The sequence below is a fragment of the Lissotriton vulgaris genome, chromosome 4_1, assembly GCF_964263255.1.
Source record: "Lissotriton vulgaris chromosome 4_1, aLisVul1.2, whole genome shotgun sequence".
In the NCBI taxonomy this organism is placed as follows: domain Eukaryota; kingdom Metazoa; phylum Chordata; class Amphibia; order Caudata; family Salamandridae; genus Lissotriton; species Lissotriton vulgaris.
Genome location: NC_141691.1, coordinates 700,903,807 through 700,916,164, shown reverse-complemented (window position 1 = coordinate 700,916,164; position 12,358 = coordinate 700,903,807). Strand labels below are relative to the sequence as shown.

Here is a 12,358-nt window from a genome sequence, read left to right as displayed (position 1 = left end):
ACGCAATCCCTTGCAGAGCCATGTCTAGTGCTTCGGGTGAGTTTGCCCAAGTTTCTCCTATCTAGAAGCACTCTTTTGTTTGTAAATGTCTCATTCGTATTTGAGGCGACTCTACCACTGGTGCAACCCCCTCTGCCCCAGGCATGCAAATCTCAGGCACTGTTCTCACATTCAACGCATTGTGCCATGGTCCTCAAATCTTGAGGGAGCCCCTGCTTGAGGGGTCTTACCCAGTCAGTAGCCACAATGTAACAGTCCCATTCTACCCTCTGATGTGTATTCCGGTGGCTTCAGCTCTGGGACATAAGTGATGCAGCTTGGTGCCAGATACAGCACCTATGGTGACGCTGGAACCTTCTCCACAGGGTAACAAACCCTTCAACAGAAAGCAACGGTCCAGCAGAAAGGCTGTAGCCTCCTGATCCTGCAGAATTGTCCTCAGCGACAGTAGGTAAGTAGCTCCCAGCTCCTTAGGCTTGATGGTGCACTTTTGGGATGTGGATGACAGCCCCAGAATAGAGCAGGCCCCTATCTCCTGGTAGATCGGGTGATCACCACGAATGTTCCTTGGGCGAAGGCCCTGATCACTTGGGTGCTAGTCCTGCCATCCAATGATGGAGGCCCCCCAATCCATTCTATTGGACGATGGTCTCAACGATGCACTTGGACAACGGTCTACAGCACAGAGGCAAACAGCCAGCAGTGCAGTGATCCCATAATGTTGTCAGTCCTGAGGGACCTTCGGTCTCACAACTCACTCACCAGGATCCTTTGCGCAGGATCCCTGCTGGGATGGCTCCCTCCAGGCTCTCCTCCTCACATACACACAGGTCAGGGCAGGTAGGCAGGCTGGCGTTCTATGCTCGGAACAAGTGTTCTTGGAATCCCTGCCCAACTGGGAGACCAGTGGAGAAGTGTGGCTCAATGGTTAGAGCGGCAGACTCTGATGCAGAGGTCTAGCCCGGGACCAGGGTTCAATTCCCCGCCTCGGCGGGTCTTGGGCTCAAAACTCCACGGACCTGATAATTCTCGCCTTGGTGCCTATTCCAATCATGGAGTCCAACTCTGCAACTCTGGGCAATAGCTTGCTTAATCTCCACAACGGCCCCCACAACGCTAAGGATGCCTGGCCTCCACCTTGGGGGTGCCCAGGAGTGGACGCCTCACAGGGAAAAGCCAGGATGGGTTCCACAGCGGTAGTCGTACAAGCGCCGTGAGACCCTTGTGGGTGAGTAGTGCACTATACAAGTATCAATTTACATTTACAGCAGACCTCGAGCTATGGTCCTGGTTGCAGTAGCTCAAGTCATGATGATCGTGTCATAGCTCTGCACAACATGTGGGTTTTCAGCTTCCAATTTTATACAGTCTCTCCAGACACAAATATTATTTAGTGCTTTGTCCTTTGACCCTTCCTGAATCGAAGATGCTTTTAAAATGCATTGGGGATGCTCTGCTCCCATCCCACTGTAGCTCTCCTCCCAGGAATGCCTGAAATCCACATACCTGTCTGGAACTACAATTCCCAAAATAGAATCCATGGGCTGCCATGTTTTGCACTCTCACAGGCACACATACATGCAGTCATTGGCACACACAAGCACAAGCGCAAAACACTATGCTACATTCCTCTCATGTAGGCCGACCGAGTTGCGATTACAGCTGTGAAACTTTAACCAAGTGGACCAGTAGACCCCACTACTATGACATGGGAAATCACCCGGCCATTCTCCTGCTCCGCAATCACGTATGCTGCCACCACTCTGCTTGTACTCCACAACTCTGGGTGAGGGCAGTAGCCCTATCTACTGGAGGGAAGTGCTTTTTGCATCTTCCAGGTCTATGGTGGAAAGGAGTGCATCAAGATAGACCTGGGTTGCAGCATGCACACGTGATCCATGCAGGTCACATGTCGTATTCCATCACCAGAATTCCAGATCCCCATGCAACAGGGGCACTCCAGGCTACTGTGCACTTGCATTACCATGCAGGGGAGTTTTCCGTCCAAACAGCAGGCAGGTGTCTTAGCAAGTGATTCTTGGATGCTGCAAGAAAGGCTTGGTCCCAGCGGGCATTTCCACCTGCTTCACAGGGGATGTTCTTTTGCTATTTCCAGCTTGTTTTTAAACATTACTTAATTTGCTACTCAAGATGTGGAGGTGACATTTTATGTTTTGCTCAGCATTGTATGGTAGATATTTATGAAGATCACTTCTGACGGGTAGTATCAGATACTTTGCTCACTCTCTCTCCTCCTGTAGGTCCTTTACATGACTTTGCAAGTCTTTGTGTTTCATTGTTTTGGCAGGCTAATCCAATTCTCAATGTCCATTTACAGACAGAAGGAAGTTTATCACAGCTAAAGAGCAACAAACGTTTGCCAACTTTTATTGCCAACCACGCACTTGTAGGCTTCAAGGAGTGTGATGCAATGTTGAAATTCGTAATCGAACTTGTGAATGACACCCAAAGTTCACATCCCTCATCCCAGTCCACTGAAGCTGAGGCGAGATCCATCTCCAAGGCAGAGAACAAAATCAAGCAATGCAAATCCAAAGCCCTTCCCTCGTCAGAAGGAGGATGCAAGTATCCTGTTTAGAGTGGAACAAAGCACATGACGCTCCAATGGTTCTGCGAATCACAGACGCTTCAAATACGCCCTTTAAGGAAGCACCGCAATCGGAAATGCATGGAGAAGAGAATCTCAGAGGACTAAAATAACAAGCATTTGCAATGCAATAGGTCTCGCATTTGCGCCAGTTTAAGCTATTGGAATTGCAAATGACAATGTGTTTTATTTATGTTTCAAAAACCAAAACATAAATAAAAAAGGCATTGTCATTTACAATGCCAATAACTCAAACTCGCGTAAATGCGAGACCTGTTGCATGGCAAACGCTTGTTGTATTTTCAAGAGCTTTTGTCTGCAGGGAAAGGCTCATAAATAACTTTAAGTGTCAACACCATCCCTGCTTAAACTGCAAAAGCGGGGGTTCACAACACCACTGACTTGGAATATTGCATCACAAATAACATATTTTTTGTGTTCTAGTGATGCATGAAATGCTGAATAAAATGTGTTCGATCAAAGTGGTCCTGATCACCCAAACCATCGCTACATTCTAGCCATTAAACAGGTTGACAGAGTATACAGAACGTAACTGTAAATGAGGACTCTGTTTGTCTACAATATCAACCATTAATTTCTTATAAACTCATCTAATCCCTTCTAAAACTCGTATCTAATTACTTTATAATCTGCGACTTGCGATCCACCCTGTGCGCGTCAGAAATCAACTGTAATACATTTCTGTACTTGTCTTTCTTCCTTTATTGACAGATCGAACATAATGGTACATTTGTAAGTACGTGTTAAAAATTTGACACACACAAATGCATCAGACAACATACAATTCATTAATAACGGCATCAACTGTAATTAGACAAATACAAAACCATAAAAACCTCGAGATAAAATCACTAAAATATCATGGTCAATGAACTCTTTCTCAGAAATCAAAAGATTCAACCGAAAATGGCAGATAAGAAATAAGGACACACATGCACCACGTAATTTAAATGAATCATAGATATGGTAGATGTCACTTTTTGTATAATTGACCATGCCACAAACAAAAATATAAGCACTGCAATCACTTTCCCTCTAATGGGATTACATTTTCAAACTCTAAGAGCATTTACATGGTTTGTCAAACCCAGACGCTGACAAATCGATGCTATTCACGTGGCTCTCGGTGCACAATATTTTGCGCAAAAGAATAATACGTGCTCTTTGGTCTCATCAGTAAGCATGAACGCCGGACAAAGAGTAGACCTGCCTTGTGATGAAGCACACGTTGAGGTAAATACGGCAATCTGAATAATGCCATACCTATCACAAGACAATTGTCCCGTTTCTGGGTGCTACTTATGGCTATTGCTGAGATTCCTCTTCTGAGGTAGCTCTGTGCTTTATAAATGTGACTGTATTGTGTAAAGTGTGACTGTACCTGAATTGCAGGAAAAGCAAACATGCACACGCAAGACAGATGAAGTCTAAAACATCATCTGCCATGGGTACAGCTGTATGCAATAGGAAGGATCTAGTGCAAATACCCATATGGTGAGAAGATTCATCACGAGAGACAACTTGCCCCCGGAACCTTGCTGTAACAACAGCAACATGAAGTTGTCCTTCGTCTAGTTGCCCAGCCTCCGGTCATATAGAAGTTTTTTGACAAAGGCCAACCACTTGATCTTTTGGATGCTGTGTAAGCTCAGAATATAAATAAGGCCATCTCTTTATGGTTGCATTTCCTCAGTGGACCATATATGGACCCAATAATGTACAGGCCTGAATCTATAGACTTGAGCTCGAAATCTAGTCTGACGGGGACTTAGGGGGTACCTCTCCCATCACACTGAAGAGCTCTTCTGAAATTGTTCTCACAAAGCCCCAGCATATCCGTGGAGGAGTGGCCCCATAATTCAGCACCATACATGGCTGCATTCATAACTTGGGATTTGTATATCTCCACAGCTGGGAGAACTCGATACCAGAGGCTCCTCTTGGCAAATCTGAGGATGGCCACAGCCCGGTGGTTTATGAAAAGTGAGTTCTTGGAGATATGTGGGGCCCCCGATCCAGAGTCATTCAAACGGATTCCAATACACTCAAATTCCTTAACCCTCTCCAAGGCTTCCCTCCCCACACTGATGTTTCCTCTAGCCATCTTCCTTTTACATTAGTAATCTGCTTCATTTTGAGTGCATTCATTTCAAGACACTAAGACTCACAGAACAGGTTAAATCTATCGACAAGGGTTTGCAAGCCAACCCAGGTTTTAGAAAGGAAAAGGGTGTTGTCTACAAAGAAAAGGGCCAGAATCCTCTGGCCTGCTAGAATCATTTGCACAATGTATCAAAAACTCTTTTGATGTATAACAGAAAATGGGTTGGGGCCAAAACACAGCCCTGGTGTACTCCCTTTCTGATGGCAATTTTCTCTGTTAGTTCACCGTTACGGCCCTAACGAACCCTTGCAAAATTACCCTCAATGCGGTGCACAATAATATATAGGAGGCTGCAGGAAATTCCCAAACCAAAAAGTACCTCCCATAATTTCCTTCTAAGGACCAGATCAAAGTGTCTCGAAGGTCAATAAACGCAACAAAGAGTCACCCCACCAACATTTGGCCATCAGAAAGGGAAAGACCGAGTCAACTGTGCCAGTCTCAGATATACATCCAGCCTGGAAGTGGGAGAGGATTTGGTTACTGCCAATCCATTTCAAAAGTTTCCCAAGGACCTGCTTGCAAGATACCTTATTCAAGGTACCTAAATGACTGATGGGAAGGTAATTAGTCGGAAGGTTGGGACTTTTTTAAAATCTTGGAACTGTCTCAGCTCCTTTCCACATAGCAGACAGCATGGTATCAGCCACAACTGTGTTGGAAATCAAATTAACATAGGGCACCCATATAATTAAATCAGATCTAAAAAGAGTGGATGGAATCTGATCCAACATGGAGTCCTTACCCTGCTTCTGAAAAGAGACTGCAACTGCTGCCTCGGCAAGACTGAAAACAACTGGTGAAGATGGCAATTCAAGAATACATACAACTCCTTCCTAATTGCTATTATGCACCAGATCGAGTTCAGGTGGGTGAAAGTAGAGATTCCCAAAGTGTGCTACCCACTCTCTTAGCTGGTTAACGTCCCCACTGCCCTGACTCACTAGCTGCCAAAATGACTTAAAGAATGTATTAACAGATGCTTCTAGAAGGTCATCCAATTTGTTACTTTCCCTAATTTTCTTTAGCTGATCTTATCACAGCAATAATTTTGTGCCTAGCATATATTTGTAATGCTTTGATAAGAGTATTCTTCTCCTTCCTGCCCTGTGGTGAGAACCACCCTCTCAATCTGCCATTCCTTCAGACCTTCTTAAAGGTCTTAACAAAGAGGTCTTGAGCCCAACAAGTGAATGATTATGCTCAGCAGCCATTGCATCACAATTCTCCCAATTGTCGAGTATTGTAGCTGTGTGGATAGCCACAGTGGCATTAATGTCTGAAAGCACCTTGAGAGAGGAACAAAGGGCCATATTATCAAGCCCCAGCGATGATTATCGCTAAGCGCACTTAGCGCTAGGATAATTATCGCCGGGTAGCGTGGATTTTTATCACTGAGATAGCGTGCTATTAGCAACGCTTATCTCAGAAGTGATAAAAATCCTTGCGCTAACTGCCAAATGAGAGATTATCGCTGGAAAACCAACGATAATCTCTCGAAGTTTGGCGTTAGCTTCATGATAGGGGCTCACAAACTTAGCCATGATGTCCACCCTCCATAGGATATCATGGCTAAGTCAGGAAAATACCAGGTGTAAAAAAAAGCAGCGCTAACCGCGGTTAGCGCTGCTTTATTTTATCACTAACAGGGTTAGCGATATCCTTGATAATAGGAGAAATGCCGCTTAACAACATTTCTCCTATTATTTTTCTCTGGAACGCCCCCTTTGCATCTCATTAGAGATGCAAGGGGAAGCGTAGAGAAAAAGGGTGCTAACATGCGAATTTGCGTATTAGCACCCTGTTGCTGATAGGGAGATCATTTTATCTCCGCTTTCTTGAATTTTAAAGCCAAAAATGCAGAGATAAATCCCTTGATAATATGCCCCAAGAAGCTTCCCACTTCATATTTCTGTGGTCATTAGTCACCTCCATGACATGCCCATAGGGCTGAATAGGTGTCAACATAACATGGAGTACTAGATCTCTCACAGTTAAAATCTGTGGATTGGTATTGCTCTCTTCCCTATGAACCAATATTATATCCTGCATGAATCTCCATATCCTAATTTTGAGAATGATAAAAATCAATGTGACTAGTGTATGTCCCTCCTCAAAAAATGGGAGCAGAAGTTGCGTTGGAAGGTGAACGGCCATTGCATACTCGGAGGCCTTGAGTAAGGGATAAATCCACCATTTGGAGGGCAGCCATGAACAGATGACTTCTCACATGACTTGCTAATTCAGAGATTCCCCACAATACATCTTTGTCATAACACAAGCACTGGAGAAATCAATTAAGTTTGTAACCTAAGTTCAGGTCACCTGCCACAATGACATGAGGAGTCCTAAGTGGATAGATGGAGATTCTTTCGGATTGAAACACACATAAGGTGACGGTAGGAATGCTTGCAATTTGTCTATTCACCTCAATCGCTCAGGGTAGCATTCCAAAACATTGTTCTTTTGCTCACCATGCCACTTCAGTTTGGACCCAGCTATATGCAAATCAGCCTTGCCCCCACTCCTCATGAGAACAGTGCAGCCCGAAACTGCCAGGCCAGGTCGTCCCTGAATCAGAACACAAGCAACCCACGGCAGGTTTCGCCCTGGTTTTGGGCTCAGGTGTGTTTGTTTCATCCAACTCTGAACTATATCACAATTCCCTAATGTGTGACCCAATCTTAAAAGAGTCTTTCTTTCTCTGTGGATCATTCGCAATCAACTATGTTAATGCAAAATCTTATACCTCATTGATGTCCTAAAAGTGTTCCAGGACTTTACAAACTCTCCATTATTCTATGCGCCTTGACCATTTTTGTCTAGCTATCTACACATATCACATGTGCTTCCAGTTAAGGAAAACAGCACTTACCTTTGGACCTGGACTTCCACTTGAACCTTTGTGCCCTGGGTTTCCTCTTTCACCCTGAAAAGTACAGGCATTGGGTAATATAATGGACATTATGCATAGTTTAAAGTGGGACAAGTAATTCATAGCTAAGCCCCTACGCCTCCCCACCACCACGGGGCCAACACTTTCCCCAATGCTGCTTAGTTTGGAGTGGGAACAGTAAATTTACAACCTCAGGGTAAAATTCTTGAGACAGGCCATTAAGCCCTGGGATATAAATACTCAACTGTGTATTTATGTCGAATAAGCGTGGTTTTTTCATGTGTTTTTGTCTAACATTCTGTGATGTGTTTTATGAAAAATAATTATTGTATATAGTTTTGTGTAAGTATACAACTACTACTTACAGATAAAGCAATATTTTTCGCTGTTGCCCAAAGGGATTGGATGAGTTTTCTTTACAACACTGTGAGGAATGGCAACTTGAGAATGTTGATTTCAAGTAACTACCTAGAAAAAGTGTTTGCTCGTGGTTGCAGTGAGAGATCGGAATAAAACAGGGATTCGCCTTTTCTCCTCTTTGTCTTTTGTTTTATCACAGAGCATGTCCTAAGAGTTATCCAGACTTTTCCATTTCCTTTCCATCTTTCTTCACATTTATTGAAACTCTACATGTTACATGTACTATCGCTGGCTTTGGTGGTGGGAAAATTATTTTGATTGTGTGGAAGATAGGATGGGGAACTTTTTTACCGTGACTTCCAGGGGACAGTTCAGTTTCTGTGGGTCTTCTATATAATTGCTTATTAACAATGTTACAATAGGAAATGGCCACTAGTCCGTAGAGCTTCGGCAACCGTGAACTCTGATCCGCCACATCAATCCGGCTCCAGACGCGCTTGAAACACGCAAACAATCTCACTGCCGTAGCTCCGGCCCCGACGAGGACTCTGGTGCAGTGATATAGAACCCATACCTGGGAGACGACTGTGGCCTGGCTGGCCTTCCTGACGTCCGGAGACAGCAGCACAGGGCGCTGGGCGTGGCTGCATGCGCTGATAGGTTGGCACCAACGCGAGGCCGTGGTTGAGGCCTGCAGCCCACCTGGTGTCTGGGGAAGCCGGCGACAGGTGGAGGGCGTGACAAAGCTCCTGGCTGTGGAGCTGGGCGGCGGAGGGTCCCGGGCCATTTGATTGCCACAAGAAGTGCCAGGTTAGGGCTCCATGAGGAGCAGTGGCTGTGACTTTGGGGCCTAGACCCGGGGTGGCTGGTATTGATAGACTGCTGGACGGGCCCGCTGGAGAGGTGCCCCGATTCCATTCCTTTCTTTTACCTTCACCCTCAGTGGATGCGGCCCGGGCGCCCTCTCCCTTGGCATGGGTCTTCCTTCATCAGAGAGGGGAGCGGCCCTTCATCGTTTTGGCACTAAGGAGCTTTGTGGGTGCCTGGGGCCGAAGATCACTTTTGGTAGTTGTCTGTGGCGGCTGCTCGATACCGGAGGCACAAGATAGCTGGAGTTTGCCTCCTTGGAGCTCTGCACCAGCGGAGGATTAGACTGAACCCTCACCAACCGTCCGCCCATCGCTGTATTGGTTAATGCACAAGGGGTGCGGTCAAGGCAGTGTACATCATTCCTGGGCTCTCATCACCCAGCCCTAGAGGTGTCTTGTTTGTCGGTGCCCCGGAGTTGTCTCTAATTTGACTGGATTACCTCCGTTGCACGGTGTCCGGCTCCATCTGGGGTGGGGCCCCCGTGGTTCCTGATTCTCTGTTACAGAATCAGAGCAGCTCCTCCAAAATTTCCGCATACCGGCCCTCACAGCGGACGACAGTGCACTCATGGATGACGAACTGGCGCAAGCGATCCGTGCCTTTCATACCGGCAAGGCATCAGGTCCTAATAGATTGCCGATCGAGCCGTACAAATTGAAACCGGACGCTATTGCTCCCCACCTTCGCAATAGGTTCAATGAGAGCCAAGAAGAGAGACTTCCGCCCAACGACCAGCATGTAGCAACTCTGGTGATGATATACAAGGATGGTAAGCCCAATAATCACTGCTCCTCCTATAGGCCCATCTCCCTGTTAAATGCAAAACCCCAAATCCAAGCTAAGGTGCTGGAAAATCGCCTTGTACAAGTAATCTGTAACCTCATACACCCTGACCAATTGGGTTTCATGCCCCACCGTAATATGGCGCTAAACCTATGGAGCCTCCATGCCGTCCTGGGCAGAATTGACACCATTCAAGAGGTGGCAGTTTCGCTTTATGCCTCAATGGCGTTTGATATGCTAAAGTGGCCTTATCTCCTTGTGGTCCTGACTAAGCTGGGCTTCGGCCCTGGTTTTATTGGCTGAGTGCGGCACTTGTATTCTGAGCCCCTGGCGCAGGTATTTGTCAACAACAAAAAGTCAGTGATCTTTGGTCTGAGCCGGGGGACCCGTCAGGGGTGTCATCTTTTGCCTCTCCTTTTTGCCCTGTCCTTGGAGCCCCTGGTGGCGTAGATCTGTTGGAGTCATTCAATTCGAGGGCTCAAGTGGACAGCGGGATGGGAGGATCGCATCTCACTCTATGCAGATGATCACCTCCTATTTTTGACCTCCCCAAGTCCTCCCTACGAGTTGTCGTCAACATGTTGACTGTCTTTGGGAGGTACTATGGTTATAGAATTAACTGGAGTAAGTCTCTTCTGTACGTTCTCAGCGGGGACCTCCCCCTCTGCCCCGCGACTGTCCCATGCAAAGAGCAAGTGAGGGTTTCCGCTATTTGGGCATCTTTATCGCGACTGACCCCGGGCTCCAATATGAACGTAATTTACTCCCCCCCACTAGTGAGGCTCAAACGTGATGTCGCCGTTTGGAAGCAACTTCCACTCTCACTCCTGGGGAGGTTGGCATTATTCAAAATGATGTCACTGCCGTGCTTCCTATATGCCCTACAGAATTCCCTTGACATAGCTCCAACAAGCTACTTTAATGAGATAGAAGCCCTGCAGAGAAACTTATTGTGGGTGGGTAGGCTTCGGATTGCGCCACAGAAGTTAGTCCTGGGTTGGTACGATGGGGGTATCGGTCTACCCGGCATAAAGAGATGCTACTGGGCCGAACACCTGGCAGCCATAAATCACTGTGTATATAAACCTGAAGATGATCCTACCTACAGGATGGACAAATGGCTATTTCTGGGGGGTACATAGTACAAAGCCTTGTACTCCAGGCCACACCGGTATCACCTTACGGGCCCGACTAAACATGCAGTGGTGGTGGGGCTTACGGCGAGCAGGAGCCTGGGTTGGGATAGGAAACTCCCTCTGGCAACTCCCTTGTGGGACTCAGAAAAGCTGGTCACACTGTGCATCACCAAGGGGTTCGACAATTGGGATCTGATCAGGATCACTACTGTCGGAGACCTGTGGAAAAATGGGGAGGTGGTATCATTCGCAGATTTGCAGCAAAGCCACGACCTTGCGGACTCAGAGTACTTCCGATACCTGTAAGTTATATACGCACTACAGTCGAATCTACTCAACGACACCTCCCTATCGGACGCCTCGCTACTAGAGGACAGACTACTAGATGTCTACTTACCAGATGGGGTTATATTTCTGACATACAAAAAACTGGTCAACAACACACCGGATCCCCTGATACTCCTGAGATAGCGTTGGGAGGGAGATTGGCTCGAGATAGATGATGAGGAGTGGCAGGAGGCTCTGGCCTCCCCAAAGGAGGTTGCCATCTCTTCTAGATTATGTCTGGTACAGTTAAAGATCCTCCACAGGATATATATTTCCGGACCATCACTAGTTAAAATGGGTAGGATGGATGAGGGTGATTGTAGGCGCGGATGTGGACAGATTGGCTCATTTATGCACATAATTTGGGAGTGCCCCCTAATTCAGTCCTATTTGTCAAGAGTGCTTGAATGTATGAGTCGGGTGTCAGGAGTAGTCATATGGCCGGAGGCAAAATGATGCCTCTTGAATATCTGGGAGCCCACCGACCTCAACAGTAGAGATTAGATATGGGTTACGCTGGGCCAAATGATAGCTAAGCGGCACATAGCGCTGTCATGGGGGGCGATGGAGCCACCCGGGATGACTCCTGGAAAAACGACATTGACTGGTGCATGTTCAGAGAAAAAACTGTGTATGTCTCCTGTGGATGTCCCAGAAAATAGTCCTACATCTGGAAAAAATGCAATAACTATCGTGGATGTCTATGTGCTACCCCGGACCCTGTTTCAGATGACCAACCTATGCCATAATCCCTGTTGTCACTCAGTGTAATTTGTATGTTTGTACCCATGTATGCTCTAAGACTCGAAAAATGTATGTCCTTATTTCCAATGCCCTGTACTGTCAACTTTTTGGATGGTTAAAAAAAGAAATATAAAAAAAACAATGTAACAATAATAATAATCTGAAGAAAGACAAAAGGTATCTCTGTTCATCTAAGATACAAACAAGAATTTCTGATGGGTGTGATTGTACCAAGAGTTTAGGCATGTGTTTCTGCGGACCTGGGTGAAGGGCGGGAAAATGGCCCTGATTTTACACAACATTTTTATTGTGTTTTTTTAAATTCTTGACAGCAATATTGTGGACAGAGCATTTATTAAATCTTTGCCTTGTAGTGGGAAAACTATCAGGTAATGACCATGCTGGGGTCAAGGTAGTAGAGATCACAGTAATTATCCTGTATCTGACTG

At 46.1% G+C, this 12,358-nt stretch overlaps 1 protein-coding gene across 1 annotated transcript in view; it reads right to left on the bottom strand.

Annotated features, from left to right (window-relative positions):
* Positions 1-12,358, bottom strand: part of LOC147722465 (collagen alpha-1(XXI) chain-like) — a 675,708-nt gene that overhangs the window by 96,693 nt on the left and 566,657 nt on the right. The window contains exon 19 of the mRNA XM_086967313.1: positions 7,669-7,722. Within this exon, the coding sequence (XP_086823439.1) occupies positions 7,669-7,722 (54 nt within the window). The remainder of the gene's footprint in view (positions 1-7,668; positions 7,723-12,358) is intronic.